A 20,944-nucleotide genomic window follows, 5' to 3' on the forward strand; every position below is an offset into this window, starting at 1 on the left:
TTGTGTGTTCCGTAGCCTTCTAGGATATCCGGGGAAGTCAATTATCAGCTGAACCTTAATATAATATGTTATGGTATATGGTTAGGCAGGTTAGTTGGAAAATGATTGCTGCTTTTTTTAAAATTGTTTTAATATATATTTAATTGGATACCTCAAATTACCCTCAATCCAAATCCTCCGCATGAATGTAATTTCGATGGGTTAACAGTGTCAAGTATTCCAATAATGAAATGTTCTCGGTGTTTTTCGGGAAAAAAAATACTTAGCGCTAGAACATCGAGTAATTACACAATTAATATTCTAGTGTCTTGTAAATGTGAGTACAACTTGAGAGGACAAATGCCAAACCACAAACTTCCCTCATTGCACTTGTCTTGCCAAGACAGTTGTATCGCCGACGGTCTGCAGAAGAGGTCGCCCGTGGACCTCTGTAAAGACCGTTCTGTGTTCCATTGTGGGGGAGAGTTGACGGTCTAGTCTAGCCTAGAGACTATTTCATTCAATGAAATGTAATACTCGCCTTCACTCTGAAGCCTCTTCGGAAACAGGGTTGGTTATATTTATCAGCTTGACCTGACAGAGAAACCCAAACAACTGTCTCCTCTAATATTAGCGTCCCTCCCTGTACACTGCAATCTATTATTGTCATGCGGCACGGAGAGAGGTCATTCATTCCAATAGAGGACTCTTATTAAAAGATTAACACCTTCCATCCGCAGTTGATGGAAAAAAAATATCAGTTATCACCAAGTCATTTGAAGTTTGGGGAATTGGCGGTCTGCACCCTTGATAGACGTGTCTGTTATATGTGAATGAAATATGGATACATATATACTGATATTAGCCTAGCAATACTTTACAATTAGGCTACTGCTGATGTTACTACTATTATGCATTTAGTCTATAGCCATAACCGCTCATATAAGGAGCAATATCATTATAATCGCTATGTCACACCTATCAATAAATGAAATCAAATAGAAAAATATCAATTAATTAAATGTAGCCTTTTTAAATGATTAAGAGGTCACATTGAAATAAACAGTTAATGTACATTAATGAACATGATAGATTATTTTAAGATTTTGATATTTCGTTGTTTTTTTTTAATGAATTTATTTGCCACCTCAATGTATCCACGTCCAATTGATCCTCTGCGATGCATTTTTAAATTTGCACCACAGCAATTAAGCAAGTGTACTATTAATCTGCTATAAAGTGTACTTTTACCAAACTGCTGTGAACAGACAGAGAAAGTTGAGACTAATCACCTGATTTAGCATTGAAAGAGGTTTACGTGTAATGTAAAAATCCCCCCCCCCCCCTCTCTCCCTTTTCCCTCACCCCCTCCCCTACGGACCAGAAGACCGCCTACCACAGATAGACGACCCGAGACCCCTTATAGATTTAAAAAGAGACGCTGCATTCTCAGACTGACATTCATTCAGCACTCACAGCCACCTTTTAAACAGATGTACTCTGTTCGCTTAGCTGCTAGTGTCAATTTCCGATACCTTGTTCACTTCACTTCGTCTCCAGCACCATGCTCAGGATGCTACAGAAACTCCGTCTCCAGCCAGGGATGAGTCTATTATTGATATGGCTCTGTCATTTCATGGAAGATCAAAAAGTACAAGGTATGTTATTTATTTTCCAAATCTTTCGATAAAAATAGTTTTTATTTTATTTGATTTTTTTTACGTGTTTTTACCAGTGTAGCCTGTTCTGTCTGCGTCCTGGTGTACATTGAAACGTTGGCAGAGTTCAACACTTTTCAAAGGGACATTTCAACATTCTTTCCATTTGGTTTGAAGTTGCCTACTATTAGACAGAGCGTGTAGAAAACGACTGCCAACCAAACAGGTGCCAGAAGGTTTAAAAGTGAAATGATTGTTATAGTTTTGGAACCCATACAATCGAGCCAAATGGAATTATTTTTTGTTGTTGTTTTTTGTTTGTTGATTAATTTCATGACACAGATTTGTTGGTGTGGAAGGTGTCAATATAACATTCCGTGAAAATAATCTTCGTAGTAATTTATATAATACTTTGAAAAAGTAACAGTATAACTGAGTGTCATAGCAGTGCGCCTTGTATAATAACATTTACCTCAAACTGAGATCGAGTTGGAGTGCAAGTCAGAGATTTAGGTGGTTTGAAATTTGTGACCGCATATTATTGTGACGTATAAGAATGTCATTTATCTAAACATATTGCTTAAACGTTTACTTGTATATCTGCAAGGACAGGATTTACGATATGTTTGCCATATGGAGATATTATTATTATTTTTTTTAGCATTTGTTACATTGATAAGAATCAAATACAGTTGGTGCTGATAACGATACATATAGTTGACCTCGTACAACAGAAACGGTCCCTTTTCTGCCATCGACATAAATATCAACAACGTAGCCTGCGTTTTAAGTGCATCCTTAAAAAAAAAAAAAAGTTATAAATCACTTGTCACCTATTAGTGTCTTTATGTGTATTTTGGCAAAGTCTTGTTATGGTAGCTATTCGTTATAAATACTGCTATGATCGACGTGTCTCACGGGTGCTGTGAGACCAGGGATGCTCATAGATATTTGGAACAAAAGTGTATACAACTACTGTATTCGTAAAGATCATGTTTTCTTTTTACTGTTCGAGCGTTGATAAATCAAGAATTTCAAGAATACAGTTATGACGAGGCCAAGAGGAAGACATTCGATGACTGTTATAACTTGTGACATTATGTGATAGGCAATAGAACAAGATTGTTCAAGTCTGTGAACATGGAGAACTGAACACTATATATAAAAAGCAATAGAACATCTCAGTTAAAGGTCAGTATTTTCTTCAATGCTGTATCCTACTGGCCAGCTGTCAGTGTTGAACATTTATTGGTCACTGAATAAGAAAGTGTTAAAACTGTTGCATGATATTGGAGGGAAAAAAAACTGAGAGAGCGAGAGTGTGACTGACGTGTTGCGTCTGGATCAGGTTAGTCAGTAAGCGGCACGGCTTCAGACTGTAAAAAGACTGGGCTAATTTGTGTTTGTTTCCAGCTGGTAACTGCTGGTTACAGCAGGGGAAGAACGGGAGGTGTCAGGTGCTCTACGTACCGGGGATGAGCCGAGAGGAATGCTGTAGAAGCGGGAGGCTGGGAACGTCATGGACCGAGGAGGATGTACCCAACAGCACCTTGTTCCGGTGGATGATCTTTAACGGCGGAGCCCCCAACTGCATACCCTGCAAAGGTACAGGGATGTTTATATGATATGGCTCACATAATATGGCTAATAATAATATTTCACATCGTCGTTTTAGAGTGAAAGCATGTCCGATGAAATAATGTTTAACTTCGTTTAAATGTAAGTGAAACTAAATTAGACACATTTTCTCGTTAATAAACCTAATTGCATCTTAGCAATGGCTGTTCTCCATTTATTTAATATAATTGAAGAACATCGACATTTATTCCTCTCCAGAAACGTGCGACAACGTGGACTGTGGACCCGGAAAGAGGTGCAAGATTAACAGGAGAAGCAAGCCGCGCTGCGTCTGCGCGCCAGACTGCTCCAATGTCACTTGGAAAGGACCTGTCTGCGGATCGGATGGAAAGACATACAAAGACGAGTGCGCGTTGCTCAAGTCCAAATGTAAAGTCCATCTGGACCTAGAAGTGCAGTACCAGGGCAAATGCAAGAGTAAGTAAACCTGCAGTCCGATGCGCAAAACAGAACACAGCCGTATTATTCATATAGAACAATCAATTGGATTCATTCTGGTGTTGGATAAAAGGGCAAGCAAACACGACGCATTCCAAAATTGGATCCGCACATAAGTACGTAAAACATGCTCCATTGCTGTGTATGAATAGTGTTTTACTAGGCAGGTCAGTTAAGAACAAATTCTTATTTTCAATGACGGCCTAGGAATATTGAGTTGTTCAGGGGGTGGGTTGTTCTGTCTTGTTCAGTGGCAGAACGACAGCTCGGGGATTCGAACTTGCAACCTTTACGATTTACTAGTCCAAGGCTCTAACCGCTAGGCTACCCTAGTTGATTCATAGTAGATGTCTACTAGACATCTGAGTATAGATATGGTTAGTTTCTTAACTCTGCAGATATTAAGCATTGCATTCATTTTACATATTCTTGTTCTGACAGAGACCTGCCGTGACGTTTTATGCCCAGGAAGCTCCACGTGCGTCGTGGACCAGACAAATAACGCATATTGTGTGATGTGTAATCGGATCTGCCCTGAACAGAGGTCACCGGATCAGTTCCTGTGTGGCAACGACGGGATCATCTATGCCAGTGCATGCCATCTGAGGAGGGCGACATGTCTCCTGGGCAGATCCATAGGAGTAGCATATCAGGGGAAATGCATCAGTAAGTATTGTCTCCTGGGAACATCAGTCAGTATTGTCTCCTGGGAACATCAGTCAGTATTGTCTTCTGAGAACATCAGTCAGTATTGTCTCCTTGGAACATCAGTCAGTATTGTCTCCTGGGAACATCAGTCAGTATTGTCTTCTGAGAACATCAGTCAGTATTGTCTTCTGAGAACATCAGTCAGTATTGTCTTCTGAGAACATTGGTCAGTATTGTCTCCTGGGACCGACGGTCAGTATTGTCTCCTGGGACCGACGGTCAGTATTGTCTCCTGGGAACATCAGTCAGTATTGTCTCCTGGGAACATCAGTCAGTATTGTCTCCTGGGAACATCAGTCAGTATTGTCTCCTGGGAACATCAGTCAGTATTGTCTTCTGAGAACATCAGTCAGTATTGTCTCCTGGGAACATCAGTCAGTATTGTCTCCTGGGAACATCAGTCAGTATTGTCTCCTGGGAACATCAGTCAGTATTGTCTTCTGAGAACATCAGTCAGTATTGTCTTCTGAGAACATTGGTCAGTATTGTCTCCTGGGACCGACGGTTAGTATTGTCTCCTGGGACCGACGGTCAGTATTGTCTCCTGGGAAAATCAGTCAGTATTGTCTTCTGAGAACATCAGTCAGTATTGTCTCCTGGGAACATCAGTCAGTATTGTCTTCTGAGAACATCAGTCAGTATTGTCTTCTGAGAACACTGGTCAGTATTGTCTCCTGGGAACGACGGTCAGTATTGTCTCCTGGGAACATCGGTCAGTATTGTCTCCTGGGACCGACGGTCAGTATTCTCTCCTGGGAACATCGGTCAGTATTCTCTCCTGGGAACATCGGTCAGTATTGTCTCCTGGGAACATCGGTCAGTATTGTCTCCTGGGAACATCGGTCAGTATTGTCTCCTGGGACCGACGGTCAGTATTGTCTCCTTGGAACATCAGTCAGTATTGTCTTCTGAGAACATCAGTCAGTATTGTCTTCTGAGAACATTGGTCAGTATTGTCTCCTGGGAACGACGGTCAGTATTGTCTCCTGGGAACATCGGTCAGTATTGTCTCCTGGGACCGACGGTCAGTATTGTCTCCTGGGAACATCGGTCAGTATTGTCTCCTGGGAACATCGGTCAGTATTGTCTCCTGGGAACATCAGTCAGTATTGTCTCCTGGGAACATCAGTCAGTATTGTCTCCTGGGAACATCGGTCAGTATTGTCTCCTGGGAACATCGGTCAGTATTGTCTCCTGGGACCGACGGTCAGTATTTCTCCTTGGAACATCAGTCAGTATTGTCTCCTGGGAACGACGTTCAGTATTGTCTCCTAGGATAGACGGCCAGTATTGTCTCCTAGGAAAGACAGCCAGTATTGTCTCCTTGGAACATCAGTCAGTATTGTCTTCTGGGTACGACGGTCAATATTGACTCCTGGGAACATCAGTCAGTATTGTCTTCTGAGAACATCAGTCAGTATTGTCTTCTGAGAACATCAGTCAGTATTGTCTCCTAGGAAAGACAGCCAGTATTGTCTCCTTGGAACATCAGTCAGTATTGTCTTCTGGGAACGACGGTCAATATTGACTCCTGGGAACATCGGTCAGTATTGTCTCCTGGGAACATCGGTCAGTAGGCCTAAACATCAAATCAATGTGTATTTGTCGTGTGCGCGGAGTACAACAGGTGTAGACCTTAAAGTGAAATGCTTACTTACAGGAGACAGCATAGTGGGTCTGTCCAAAAACAACCCCCTAGCCCATACCCCTAGACACTACCCCCTGGACCAGGGGTGGGCAATTCCAGTCCTCGAGGGACTGATTGGTGTCACACTTTTGCCTCAGCTAACACATCTGACACTACCCCCTGGAGACTACCCCCTAGACACTACCCCCTGGACACTACCCCCTGGACACTAACCCCTAGACACTAGCCCCTGGACACTACCCCCTGGACACTAACCCCTAGACACTACCCCCTGGACACTACCCCCTGAACACTACCCTTTAGACACTACCCCCTGGACACTACCCCCTGAACACTACCCCCTAGACACTAACCCCTGGACACTACCCTTTAGACACAATCCCCTAGACTCTGTCCCCTAAATGTCCCCAATATTCTACCATTTAGACACTACCCCCTAGACTCTGTCCCCTAGACAATGTCCCCTAAATTCTACCCTTTAGACACTACCCTTTAGACACTACCCCCTAGACACTACCCCCTAGACACTAACCCCTGAACACTAACCCCTGAACACTAACCCCTGGACACAATCCCCTAGACTCTGTCCCCTAGACAATGTCCCCTAGATTCTACCCTTTAGATTCTACCCTTTAGACACTACCCCCTAGACACCACCCCCTGGACACTACCCTCTGGACACTACCCCCTGGACACTACCCCCTGGACACTACCCCCTAGACACTACCCCCTAGACTCTACCCCCTAGACACTACCCCCTGGACACTACCCCCTGGACACTACCCCCTAGACACTACCCCCTGGACACTACCCCCTAGACACTACCCCCTAGACACTAACCCCTGGACACTAACCCCTGGACACTACCCTTTAGACACAATCCCCTAGACTCTGTCCCCTAGACAATGTCCCCTAGATTCTACCCTTTAGACACTACCCTTTAGACACTACCCCCTAGACTCTGTCCCCTAGACACTAACCCCTGGACACTAACCCCTGAACACTAACCCCTGGACGCTACCCTTTAAACACAATCCCCTAGACTCTGTCCCCTAAATGTCCCCAAGATTCTACCCTTTAGATTCTACCCCCTAGACACTACCCCCTGGACACTACCCCCTGGACACTACCCCCTAGACACTACCCCCTAGACACTACCCCCTGGACACTACCCCCTGGACACTACCCCCTGGACACTAACCCCTAGACTCTACCCTTTAGATTCTACCCTTTAGACACTACCCCCTGGACACTACCCCCTGGACACTACCCTCTAGACACTACCCCCTTGACACTAACCCCTAGACACTACCCCCTAGACACTAACCCCTGGACACTACCCCCTGGACACTACCCCCTGGACACTACCCCCTGGACACTACCCTTTAGACACTACCCTTTAGACACTACCCCCTGGACACTACCCTTTATACACTACCCCCTGGACACTACCCCCTGGACACTACCCCCTGGACACTACCCCCTAGACACTACCCCCTAGACACTACCCCCTGGACACTACCCCCTGGACACTACCCCCTAGACACTACCCCCTGGACACTAACCCCTGGACACTACCCCCTGGACACTACCCTTTAGACACTACCCTTTAGACACTACCCCCTGGACACTACCCCCTGGACACTACCCCCTGGACACTACCCCCTGGACACTACCCCCTGGACACTACCCCCTAGACACTACCCCCTAGACACTACCCCCTGGACACTACCCCTAGACACTTAACCATATGGCTTAAACCTGTCCAAACCTCTAAACACTAACTTTACAGAGGCAGCCCAATCCTGATATTTTACCTAATTATTGGTTGTTCTGATTGCTCTGTGTTTGAAGTGTTTTCCACAGAGATCTAGATGTAGGGGGTTAGGGGTCTTTCTGTCAAATGTACTTTATACCAAGTGTATAATTGGACAAATACAGTGATCTTAAACAATATTGTCTGAATGTAGGCTGTACCTCATAGGCTGCTTCTCTCTGTCAACATTCCAGTACTTTATGTGTCCACTCTGCCAACATTCCACTACTTTTTGTGTCCACTCTGCCAACATTCCAGTACTTTTTGTGTCCACTCTGCCAACATTCCACTACTTTTCGTGTCCACTCTGCCAACATTCCACTACTTTTTGTGTCCACTCTGCCAACATTCCAGTACTTTATGTGTCCACTCTGCCAACATTCCACTACTTTTTGTGTCCACTCTGCCAACATTCCACTACTTTTCGTGTCCACTCTGCCAACATTCCAGTACTTTTTGTGTCCACTCTGTCAACATTCCAGTACTTTTTGTGTCCACTCTGACAACATTCCAGTACTTTTTGTGTCCACTCTGACAACATTCCAGTACTTTTTGTGTCCACTCTGCCAACATTCCACTACTTTTTGTGTCCACTCTGCCAACATTCCAGTACTTTATGTGTCCACTCTGCCAACATTCCACTACTTTTTGTGTCCACTCTTTCAACATTCCACTACTTTTTGTGTTCACTCTGCCAACATTCCACTACTTTTTGTGTCCACTCTGCCAACATTCCAGTACTTTATGTGTCCACTCTGCCAACATTCCACTACTTTTTGTGTCCACTCTGCCAACATTCCACTACTTTTCGTGTCCACTCTGCCAACATTCCACTACTTTTCGTGTCCACTCTGCCAACATTCCAGTACTTTTTGTGTCCACTCTGTCAACATTCCATTACTTTTTGTGTCCACTCTGTCAACATTCCAGTACTTTTTGTGTCCACTCTGACAACATTCCACTACTTTTTGTGTCCACTCTGCCAACATTCCAGTACTTTTTGTGTCCACTCTGACAACATTCCAGTACTTTTTGTGTCCACTCTGCCAACATTCCACTACTTTTTGTGTCCACTCTGCCAACATTCCAGTACTTTATGTGTCCACTCTGCCAACATTCCACTACTTTTTGTGTCCACTCTGTCAACATTCCATTACTTTTTGTGTCCACTCTGTCAACATTCCAGTACTTTTTGTGTCCACTCTGACAACATTCCACTACTTTTTGTGTCCACTGACAACATTCCAGTACTTTTTGTGTCCACTCTGACAACATTCCAGTACTTTTTGTGTCCACTCTGCCAACATTCCACTACTTTTTGTGTCCACTCTGCCAACATTCCACTACTTTATGTGTCCACTCTGCCAACATTCCACTACTTTTTGTGTCCACTCTGCCAACATTCCAGTACTTTTTCTGTCCACTCTGCCAACATTCCACTACTTTTTGTGTCCACTCTGCCAACATTCAACTACTTTTTGTGTCCACTCTGTCAACATTCCACTACTTTTTGTGTCCACTCTTTCAACATTCCACTACTTTTTGTGTTCACTCTGCCAACATTCCAGTACTTTTTGTGTCCTCTGTCAACATTCCACTACTTTTCGTGTCCACTCTGCCAACATTCCACTACTTTTTGTGTCCACTCTGCCAACATTCCAGTACTTTGTGTCCACTCTGCCAACATTCCACTACTTTTTCTGTCCACTCTGCCAACATTCCACTACTTTTTCTGTCCACTCTGCCAACATTCCACTACTTTTCATGTCCACTCTGTCAACATTCCACTACTTTTTGTGTCCACTCTGTCAACATTCCACTACTTTTTGTGTCCACTCTGCCAACATTCAACTACTTTTCATGTCCACTCTGTCAACATTCCACTACTTTTGTGTCCACTCTGCCAACATTCTAGTACTTTTTGTGTCCACTCTGTCAACATTCCACTACTTTTTGTGTCCACTCTGCCAACATTCAACTACTTTTCATGTCCACTCTGTCAACATTCCACTACTTTTTGTGTCCACTCTGTCAACATTCCACTACTTTTTGTGTCCACTCTGCCAACATTCCACATAAATTGAGGTTCTCAGAGCAGAGATTCTCCATTTGCTTTGGAGGTTCATTTCAGTATACAAGGCTGGTACTACTTTGTAGTTGCTGCTGTTTAGAAGTTGGCAACATCACCCACACCACAGCTGGGGTGTTTTCCTGGGAAGCGTTTCACTCCCTACTACATGGATACTTGAAACATAGGACATGACTCATTAACCACTACGGTTTCACGGTGATATGCCAAGCAGCACCAACGAGGTGTCAGTCTGATAAGTTCTGTCTTTCTTCTCCTCTCCTCTCTCTGGCTCCAGAGGCCAAGTCGTGCGAGGACATCCAGTGCAGTGTGGGGAAGAAGTGTCTGTGGGACGCCAGGATGAGCCGAGGCCGCTGCTCCCTCTGTGAGGAGGCGTGTTCAGAGAGCCGGATGGACGAGGCGGTGTGCGCCAGCGACAACACCACCTACCCCTCAGAGTGTGTTATGAAGCAGACTGCCTGCTCTCTGGGAACGCTCCTGGAGGTTAAGCATTCAGGATCTTGCAACTGTAAGTAATCACCACCGAGCGAGACAATTCCATCTTCTTTCCCAACAACAATCTCACCCTGACACCAATCCCTTCCTCACACCAATCCCTCCCCCCACATCTGACACCAATCTGTCCCTGACACCATTCCCTCCCCCCACTCTGACACCAATCCCCCCTGACACCAATCCCTCCCTGACACCAATCCTACCCCCCATTTCTGACACCAATCCCTCCATGGCACCAATCCCCTCCTGGCATCAATCCTAGCTGACACCAAACCCTCCCTGACACCAATCCCTCCCCCCACCTCTGACACCAATCCCTCCATGGCACCAATCCCCCCCTGACACCAATCACCTCCTGGCATCAATCCTAGCTGACACCAAACCCTCCCTGACACCAATCCCTCCCCCCATCTCTGACACCAATCCCTCCGTGGCACCAATCCCCCCCATGACACCAATCCCCCCCATGACACCAATCCCTCCCTGACACCAATCCCCCCCAACTGACACCAATCCCTCTCTGACATCAATCCCACCCTGACACCAATCCCCCCCATGATACCAATCCTTGCTGACACCAAGTCTTCTCTGACACCAATCCTCGCTGACACCAATCCCTCTGACACCAAGTCACCCCTGACTCCTGACTCTTCTTGAGCCCCCTCCCCTCTAACCCCCCACCTCCCTGCCCACCCACCCGGCACAGCTCAGCTTACACATCTGAAAGGACTTGAGATGAGAGAATTGCATGATTTTGTCTGTGTTGCTGGCTTCTTTAACTTTTAGCATTTTTTTCAGCCCAAAAAAATAATAATAAACAAAAAAGTTAATAAACAAAATATATCAATAGGTAAAGATAGTTAAAAAGAAAACTATTTCTTGGAAGTTGTTGAGATTATATGCTAACGTCATTACACTAACAAGCATTGATGGAGACTAACATTTGCAATTAAAACAATCATTGTATTTGAAGTCTAGATGAGTTAGTGGTCATAGACATCCCATAGTGATCTGCTGTACTCAAAAGCAGGTTAACTTAGAGTAACTGTCCAGTGAAAATCTCACTTTTAAAAGTTAAAATTCTGTTAACTCATAACAAAATAATGTTGTTAACTCATCCTACACGCTTATTTTCCCAAAGCATAAATTTGAGATAAAACACTTTTTTTTTTAAATGCCACCTAAAACTTGTCTCAAACTGACCGTTTTAAAATGGCTTTCTATTTCCTGACAGAGTGTGATGTCATACTACTGAGGAAGATGAGCTGGCCAATCAGCTGTCTACTCGCATTTAATTTTTTTAATCTCCCCACTAACACCAATCCCTCCCTGACACCAATCCCTCCCTGACACCATTCCCTCCCTGACACCAATCCCTCCTGACACCAATCCCTCCCCCCATCTCTGATGTTGGGGTACGTCCCGCAACATTCTGTTGTTGGGGTACGCCCCTTTTTTAAATGCCACCTAAAACTTGTCTCAAACTGACCGTTTTAAAATGGCTTTCTATTTCCTCACAGAGTGTGATGTCATACTACTGAGGAAGATGAGCTGGCCAATCAGCTGTCTACTCGCATTTAATTTTTTTAATCCCCCCCTGACACCAATCCCCCCCTGACACCATTCCCCCCTGACACCATTCCCCCCCTGACACCATTCCCCCCCTGACACCAATCCCTCCCTGACACCAATCCCTCCCTGACACCAATCCCTCCCTGAAACCAATCCCTCCCTGACACCAATCCCTCCTGACACCAATCCCTCCCCCCATCTCTGATGTTGGGGTACGTCCCGCAACATTCTGTTTTTCGGGTACGTCCCGCAACATTCTGTTGTTGGGGTACGCCCCGTAACATTCTGTTGTTGGGGTACGCCCCGCAAAATTCTGTTGTTGGGGTATGTCCCGTAACATTCTGTTGTTGGGGTACACCCCCCCGTAACATTCTGTTGTTGGGGTACGCCCCGTAACATTCTGTTGTTGGGGTACGCCCCGTAACATTCTGTTGTTGGGGTACGCCCCGTAACATTCTGTTGTTGGGGTACGCCCCGTAACATTCTGTTGTTGGGGTACGCCCCGTAACATTCTGTTGTTGGGGTACGCCCCGTAACATTCTGTTGTTGGGGTACGCCCCGTAACATTCTGTTGTTGGGGTACGCCCCCCCGTAACATTCTGTTGTTGGGGTACGCCCCCCCGTAACATTCTGTTGTTGGGGTACGCCCCCCCGTAACATTCTGTTGTTGGGGTACGCCCCCCCGTAACATTCTGTTGTTGGGGTACGCCCCCCCGTAACATTCTGTTGTTGGGGTACGCCCCGTAACATTCTGTTGTTGGGGTACAACATTCTGTTTTTGGGGTACGCCCCGTAACATTCTGTTGTTGGGGTACGCCCCGTAACATTCTGTTGTTGGGGTACACCCCCCCGTAACATTCTGTTGTTGGGGTACGCCCCGTAACATTCTGTTGTTGGGGTACGCCCCCTAACATTCTGTTGTTGGGGTACGCCCCGTAACATTCTGTTGTTGGGGTACGCCCCCCCGTAACATTCTGTTGTTGGGGTACTCCCCGTAACATTCTGTTGTTAGGGTAAGCCCCGTAACATTCTGTTGTTAGGGTAAGCCCCGTAACATTCTGTTGTTGGGGTACGCCCCCCCCGTAACATTCTGTTGTTGGGGTACGCCCCCCCCGTAACATTCTGTTGTTGGGGTACGCCCCGTAACATTCTGTTGTTGGGGTACGCCCCGTAACATTCTGTTGTTGGGGTACGCCCCGTAACATTCTGGTGTTGGGGTACGCCCCGTAACATTCTGTTGTTGGGGTAAGCCCCCCCGTAACATTCTGTTGTTGGGGTACGCCCCCCCGTAACATTCTGTTGTTGGGGTACGCCCCCCCGTAACATTCTGTTGTTGGGGTACGCCCCCCCGTAACATTCTGTTGTTGGGGTACGCCCCCCCGTAACATTCTGTTGTTGGGGTACGCCCCCCCGTAACATTCTGTTGTTGGGGTACGCCCCCCCGTAACATTCTGTTGTTGGGGTACGCCCCCCCGTAACATTCTGTTGTTGGGGTACGCCCCGTAACATTCTGTTGTTGGGGTACGCCCCGTAACATTCTGTTGTTGGGGTACGCCCCGTAACATTCTGTTGTTGGGGTACGCCCCCCCCGTAACATTCTGTTGTTGGGGTACGCCCCCCCCGTAACATTCTGTTGTTGGGGTACGCCCCGTAACATTCTGTTGTTGGGGTACGCCCCCCCGTAACATTCTGTTGTTGGGGTACGCCCCCCCGTAACATTCTGTTGTTGGGGTACGCCCCCCCGTAACATTCTGTTGTTGGGGTACGCCCCGTAACATTCTGTTGTTGGGGTACGCCCCGTAACATTCTGTTGTTGGGGTACGCCCCCCCGTAACATTCTGTTGTTGGGGTACGCCCCCGTAACATTCTGTTGTTGGGGTACGCCCCGTAACATTCTGTTGTTGGGGTACGCCCCGTAACGTTCCAACACAGAACAAGCTACTTTTTAACATACTTCTTTTTTTGGAAGTAAAATGACTGAATGAAATCTTTAAACACTGGACAGTTACTTTTTAATTTTGATGCAATTTTGTTTCTCAATATTATAGTTTTTATAAATATATATATTTTTTTTCTAGACAGCCACATAGGGGTCATATCCTTACGTCTTGTCAATTCCATGGTCACTTTGCTAATTATATATTACTCATCTATTTACATTTTTATTTTGGCTGTAATTAATCAGTAATTAAAAATGCACAGTATTGGCACACACCACTCTGCCAACATGTAATATAGTCAGAATGAAAACACACACCACTCTGCTATAACATGTAATATATAGTCAGAATGAAAACACACACCACTCTGCTATAACATGTAATATAGAGTCAGAATGAAAACACACACCACTCTGCTATAACATGTAATATAGAGTCAGAATGAAAACACACACCACTCTGCTATAACATGTAATATAGAGTCAGAATGAAAACACACACCACTCTGCTATAACATGTAATATAGAGTCAGAATGAAAACACACACCACTCTGCTATAACATGTAATATAGAGTCAGAATGAAAACACATACCACTCTGCTATAACATGTAATATAGAGTCAGAATGAAAACACACACCACTCTGCTATAACATGTAATATAGAGTCAGAATGAAAACAGTTACATAGTCATATATGTGCATAAAGTGATTGCTACGTTGGTGCCATTATAGCTAAGATTATTTAAGGTGAACCTTAACATGTAGACTACTTATTTCCACCAGTACTTTGAGCCATTCCTCCTTAAATAAAGTACTCACTAAACTGAGGTTACCTGCCATAAAATAGCCTAAAAAGAAATGAGTTACATGCCAAGTCACGATATGTCAAAGATGGTTGAATGTAATTTCCATCATGATGAATAAGTCTGGATATCATCCACTACACTATTATATGATCTGACTGACCTCCTAAATGTAAAAGTATCTTAAAGTATGTGTGGAGTACAACTCCCAAAAAAGGACCAACGTCATGATCACCTCATGGCGCAGAGGAAAGTGGCACTTTACAATTTGCAGATAATAAACAGAGGAAGCCAGGTTTGCGGTCAAATCCATTACAATTCCAGTCAATTAAAGAAAATGAACTAAATTAAAATTCCAAATGTCGTTTTATTGAAAAGCATTGAAGTGAATTGGAAGTGGAATGTCAGTGTGCTTCCTGAATTGAAAGAAATGGAAATGGGAATGAATAATGACTACTCATACTTCGCCTCAGTCTCTCTCTGTCTGCCAGTAGTCAATTAACATGTATACCATCTATATGCATTGACTTCCCTGTGTGCTAATTGTAGTGAATGTGTTGTTGCCTATCAAACACGAACATCCATTTGGATTGGATGATGAGGGACTGTCTGTCGCTTGTGTTGCTTTTTTATTTCCCCCCCCCCCCCTTGCTTGGTAGAGGTCGTAGGTCAAACTGCTGCGACACATAGAGACTCTCCGCCCAATGGCAGCAACTGTACTGTGTCTGAGACAAACGGAGAAACATAAAGAAACATGAGAACGAAACCAGCAAAACCCTACAACATAAACAAAAACACTTTTGTGTGTCTGACTGTCTGCTTTCAGGATTCTGCTGCCCAAAAAAAAGACCTGATCCATTCAACCCCTCAGATCGCCATGCCCCCTGACCCCCCCCCCCCCCTCCCTTTCCCACTCGCTGCTCTGCTGTCATAGCCCTGGCGTCCTAGACCTAGATTATGTAAACAATGTCTCATCATTATGGGATGGATGACTCAGTGCCAAGTCCCCTCTCGGCCCTGAAACATAACAGCACCACGAGGCTATACTGGGGCTTCGTGGAGGGACATGGGGCTTTTGAGAACAATTAGATAAATACTCTTCTGCTACATTGCTGTTGTGGTCCTTATCTATACAACAGCTACCATATATTCTCCCATCTAGCCATTACAGAAGCCCCGGAGGAAGAGGAGGAGGAGGAGGAGGAGGAGGAGCAGGAAGATCAGGACTACACGATTTATATCCACCTGTCCTCCTTATTGGATGGATAGGCTGTCTATCATATCCACCTGTCCTCCTTAATGGACGGATAGGCTGTCTATCATATCCACCTGTCCTCCTTATTGGATGGATAGGCTGTCTATTATATCCACCTGTCCTCCTTATTGGATGGATAGGCTGTCTATCATATCCACCTGTCCTCCTTATTGGATGGATAGGCTGTCTATCATATCCACCTGTCCTCCTTATTGGATGGATAGGCTGTCTATCATATCCACCTGTCCTCCTCATTGGTGGATAGTCTATCTTCCTCCCCTCCTTATTGGTTGGATAGACTGTCTATCTATCTGCCTGCCTGGTCTGCACTAGAGGGACAGTCCAAGGGCCTGGAACCATGTTCATACTGTACAGTCCACATGTGTATGCTTATATATATTTTTTTAAAGAGGCAAAAGTATACATTTAGTTCAGTTCTAGATGTTTTATTTATACATTTGGTTTGTGTTTTTATAATTTATACAGTTAAACACTGTACTTACTATCTACCATGTTATTTCTACCACCAGTTTGTTTTTTATTTTTTATCATGGTTCTTTTTAGTTTTCATTATTTTTTTTTTATATTATGAAGACATATATTTCTCCAAAGAGAAGCAGTGTTATTTATTAAGTATCCATCTTCTTTCTGTAAATGGCATCGTTTTTCCCTGAGCTGTAAAAAAAAAAAGACAAAAAAAATCAAATCTGCTTTATGTTCACGTGAACTTTTATTATCACAGATGTTTATCATTCACACATTAACTCCATGTTTAACCTTCCTACGTGTTTATTTATGGGTTATCTATCTTATCCGTCAATCGTTTATATACAGAAAATGTTTCTGCTTTCTTGTTTACACCTCGTTGTAACTGGCCAAAGGGAATTCTTGTCTGTTCTGCGGTGGAACGGTGCTTTCGTATGGTGCAACGTGGTTATAGCTGGTAAGCCCCTGGTCCCAGATCTTTTGCCTTACTCCATTATTGTCGAGCTATTGTTTGGCATGACAAGTACATGAGTTGGCAAAAGAGCAGAAACCACCTGGCAATCAGGATATGGTGATATTAGTGAGGCTACTCCTCTACAAACGGTTTCCCAATGGAGTGTTTTACCCAGAAGTCACTCAGTAGTAGTATTTTATATATAATACATGTTAGAAAATATATGTTTTTTTTTTGGGACAACACTTGATTTTGTCCGAAAATGTGCCGTGAACAAATGTTGTGTGCTGCCAATGTTTTGTTCGATATTGCTCTTGCAGAGATCACCTGACTAGGATGCTACAGAGACGTACGTATGTAGCATATCAAACATGCTTTCTTTTTTTTCCACTGTTGTTGTTGTTTTCAGAATGCATTTTTTTATTTTCAAACATCACAAGAGAAATACAATTAGACGTCTGTAGTTTTGTATTTTTTTTAATGTAAATGTCATATGTACATACAAAGGGTGATGGTATTTGTACAGATATGAAAGAGTGAAACAATAAAATATAATATTCCCATATGTTTTGTATTTACTGATTACTGGAGTCTATCATTAGATATTTACTGGAGTCTATCGTTAGATATTTACTGGAGTCTATCGTTAGATATTTACTGGAGTCTATCGTTAGATATTTACTGGAGTCTATCGTTAGATATTTACTGGAGTCTATCGTTAGATATTTACTGGAGTCTAAAGTTAGATATTTACTGGAGTCTAAAGTTAGATATTTACTGGAGTCTATCGTTAGATATTTACTGGAGTCTATCGTTAGATATTTACTGGAGTCTATCGTTAGATATTTACTGGAGTCTATCGTTAGATATTTAATGGAGTCTATCATTAGATATTTACTGGAGTCTATCGTTAGATATTTACTGGAGTCTATCGTTAGATATTTACTGGAGTCTATCGTTAGATATTTACTGGAGTCTATCATTAGATATTTACTGGAGTCTATCATTAGATATTTACTGGAGTCTATCATTAGATATTTACTGGAGTCTATCATTAGATATTTACTGGAGTCTATCGTTAGATATTTACTGGAGTCTATCGTTAGATATTTACTGGAGTCTATCGTTAGATATTTACTGGAGTCTATCGTTAGATATTTAATGGAGTCTATCATTAGATATTTACTGGAGTCTATCGTTAGATATTTACTGGAGTCTATCGTTAGATATTTACTGGAGTCTATCGTTAGATATTTAATGGAGTCTATCATTAGATATTTACTGGAGTCTATCGTTAGATATTTACTGGAGTCTATCGTTAGATATTTACTGGAGTCTATCGTTAGATATTTACTGGAGTCTATCATTAGATATTTACTGGAGTCTATAATTAGATATTTACTGGAGTCTATCATTAGATATTTATTGGAGTCTATCATTAGATATTTACTGGAGTCTATCATTAGATATTTACTGGAGTCTATCATTAGATATTTACTGGAGTCTATCATTAGATATTTACTGGAGTCTATCGTTAGATATTTACTGGAGTCTATCATTAGATATTTACTGGAGTCTATCGTTAGATATTTACTGGAGTCTATCATTAGATATTTATTGGAGTCTATCGTTAGATATTTACTGGAGTCTATCGTTAGATATTTACTGGAGTCTATCGTTAGATATTTACTGGAGTCTATCGTTAGATATTTACTGGAGTCTATCATTAGATATTTACTGGAGTCTATCATTAGATATTTACTGGAGTCTATCGTTAGATATTTACTGGAGTCTATCATTAGATATTTACTGGAGTCTATCATTAGATATTTACTGGAGACAATCATTAGATATTTACTGGAGTCTATCATTAGATATTTACTGGAGTCTATCATTAGATATTTACTGGAGTCTATCATTAGATATTTACTGGAGTCTATCATTAGATATTTACTGGAGTCTATCATTAGATATTTACTGGAGTCTATCATTAGATATTTACTGGAGTCTATCGTTAGATATTTACTGGAGTCTATCATTAGATATTTACTGGAGTCTATCGTTAGATATTTACTGGAGTCTATCATTAGATATTTACTGGAGTCTATCATTAGATATTTACTGGAGTCTATCATTAGATATTTACTGGAGTCTATCATTAGATATTTACTGGAGTCTATCGTTAGATATTTACTGGAGTCTATCATTAGATATTTTACAACCAACGATACCAAAACAACTATGTCTTTTTCCAAATCGTTCCTCATATTAGATATTTAACACAACCGTTCAAAAGTTTGGGGTCGCTACGAAATGTCCTTGTTTTTGAAAGAAAAGTTGGAAAAAATTGTCCATTAAAATAACAGAATTGATCAGAAATACAGTGTAAACATTGTCAATGTTGTAAATGACTATTGTAGCTGGAAACAGCAGATTTTTTATGGAGTATCAACATAGGTGTATAGAGGCCCATTATCAGCAACCATCACTCCTGTGTTCCAATGGCACGTTGTGTTAGCAAATGCAGGTTTAGCATTTAAAAAGGCTAATTGATCATTAGAAAACCCTTTTGAAATTATGTTAGCACAGCTGAGAACTGTTGTTCTGATTAAAAAATAAATAAAACTGTCCTTTAGACTAGTTGAGTATCTGGAGCATCAGCATTCGTGGGGTTGATTACAGGCTCAAAATGGCCAGAAACAAAGACATTTCTTCTGAAACTCATCAGTCTATTCTTGTTTTGTGAAATGACGGCTATTCCATGAAAGAAATTGACAAGTAACTGAAGATCTCGTACAACGCTGTGTACTACTCCCTTCACAGAACAGCGCAAATTGCCTCTAACCAGAATAGAAAGAGGAGTGGGAGGCCCCGGTGCACAACTGAGCAAGAGGACAAGTACATTAGAGTGTCTAGTTTGAGAAACAGACGCCTCACAAGTCCTCAACTGGCAGCTTCATTAAATAGTACATGCTAAGTAACAGTCTCAACATCAACAGTGAAGAGGCGACTCCGGGATGCTGGCCTTCTAGGTAGAGTTCCTCTGTCCAGTGTCTGTGTTCTTTTGTCCATCTTAATCTTTTCTTTTCATTGGCCAGTCTGAGATATGGCTTTTTCTGTGCAACTCTGCCTAGAAGGACAGCATCCCTGAGTCGCCTCTTCACTGTTGACGTTGAGACTGGTGTTTTGTGGGTACTATTTAATGAAGTTTCCAGTCTTTTCCTTCTTCTTCTACTTCTTTGTCTAATATCCCATGATCCTATAATAGCCTATATTCATTTAAGCATCTCAGAGTTGGAGTGCTGATCTTGATATAGGTTCTGTTTTGCTTTTTAGATCATAATGAATATCATAATGATCTATAATGAATATCATAATGATCTATAATGAATATCATAATGATCTATAATGAATATCATAATGATCTAAAATGAATATCATAATGATCTATAATGAATATCATAATGATCCATAATGAATATCATAATGATCTATAATGAATATCATAATGATCTATAATGAATATCATAATGATCTATAATGAATATCACAATGATCTATAATGAATATCATAATGATCTATAATGAATATCATAATGATTCATAATGAATATCATAATGATCTATAATGAATATCATAATGATCTATAATGAATATCATAATGATCTATAATGAATATCATAATGATCTATAATGAATATCATAATAATCTATAATGAATATCATAATGATCTATAATGAATATCATAATGATCTATAATGAATATCACAATGATCTATAATGAATATCATAATGATCTATAATGAATATCATAACCTATAATGAATATCATAATGATCTATAATGAATATCATAATGATCTATAATGAATATCATAATGATCTATAATGAATATCACAATGATCTATAATGAATATCATAATGATCTATAATGAATATCATAATGATCTATAATGAATATC

The 20,944-nt window shown here is 42.2% G+C and overlaps 1 protein-coding gene across 3 annotated transcripts; it reads left to right on the forward strand.

The window, feature by feature from the left end:
* Positions 1–1,405: 1,405 nt before the first annotated feature.
* fst (follistatin) lies at positions 1,406–17,545 on the forward strand. Of its 3 annotated transcripts, none has more exons than XM_021604949.3 (6): positions 1,406–1,637; positions 3,051–3,242; positions 3,474–3,692; positions 4,155–4,379; positions 10,252–10,482; positions 15,948–17,545. In XM_021604949.3, exons 1-6 carry the CDS (start codon positions 1,544–1,546, stop codon positions 16,052–16,054), a joined length of 1,068 nt encoding a protein of 355 aa, XP_021460624.1. In that variant the 5' UTR covers positions 1,406–1,543; the 3' UTR covers positions 16,055–17,545.
* The last annotated feature ends 3,399 nt before the right edge of the window (positions 17,546–20,944 follow it).

The sequence above is a fragment of the Oncorhynchus mykiss genome, chromosome 6, assembly GCF_057628025.1.
Source record: "Oncorhynchus mykiss isolate SJ-2025 chromosome 6, ASM5762802v1, whole genome shotgun sequence".
Lineage (NCBI taxonomy): Eukaryota > Metazoa > Chordata > Actinopteri > Salmoniformes > Salmonidae > Oncorhynchus > Oncorhynchus mykiss.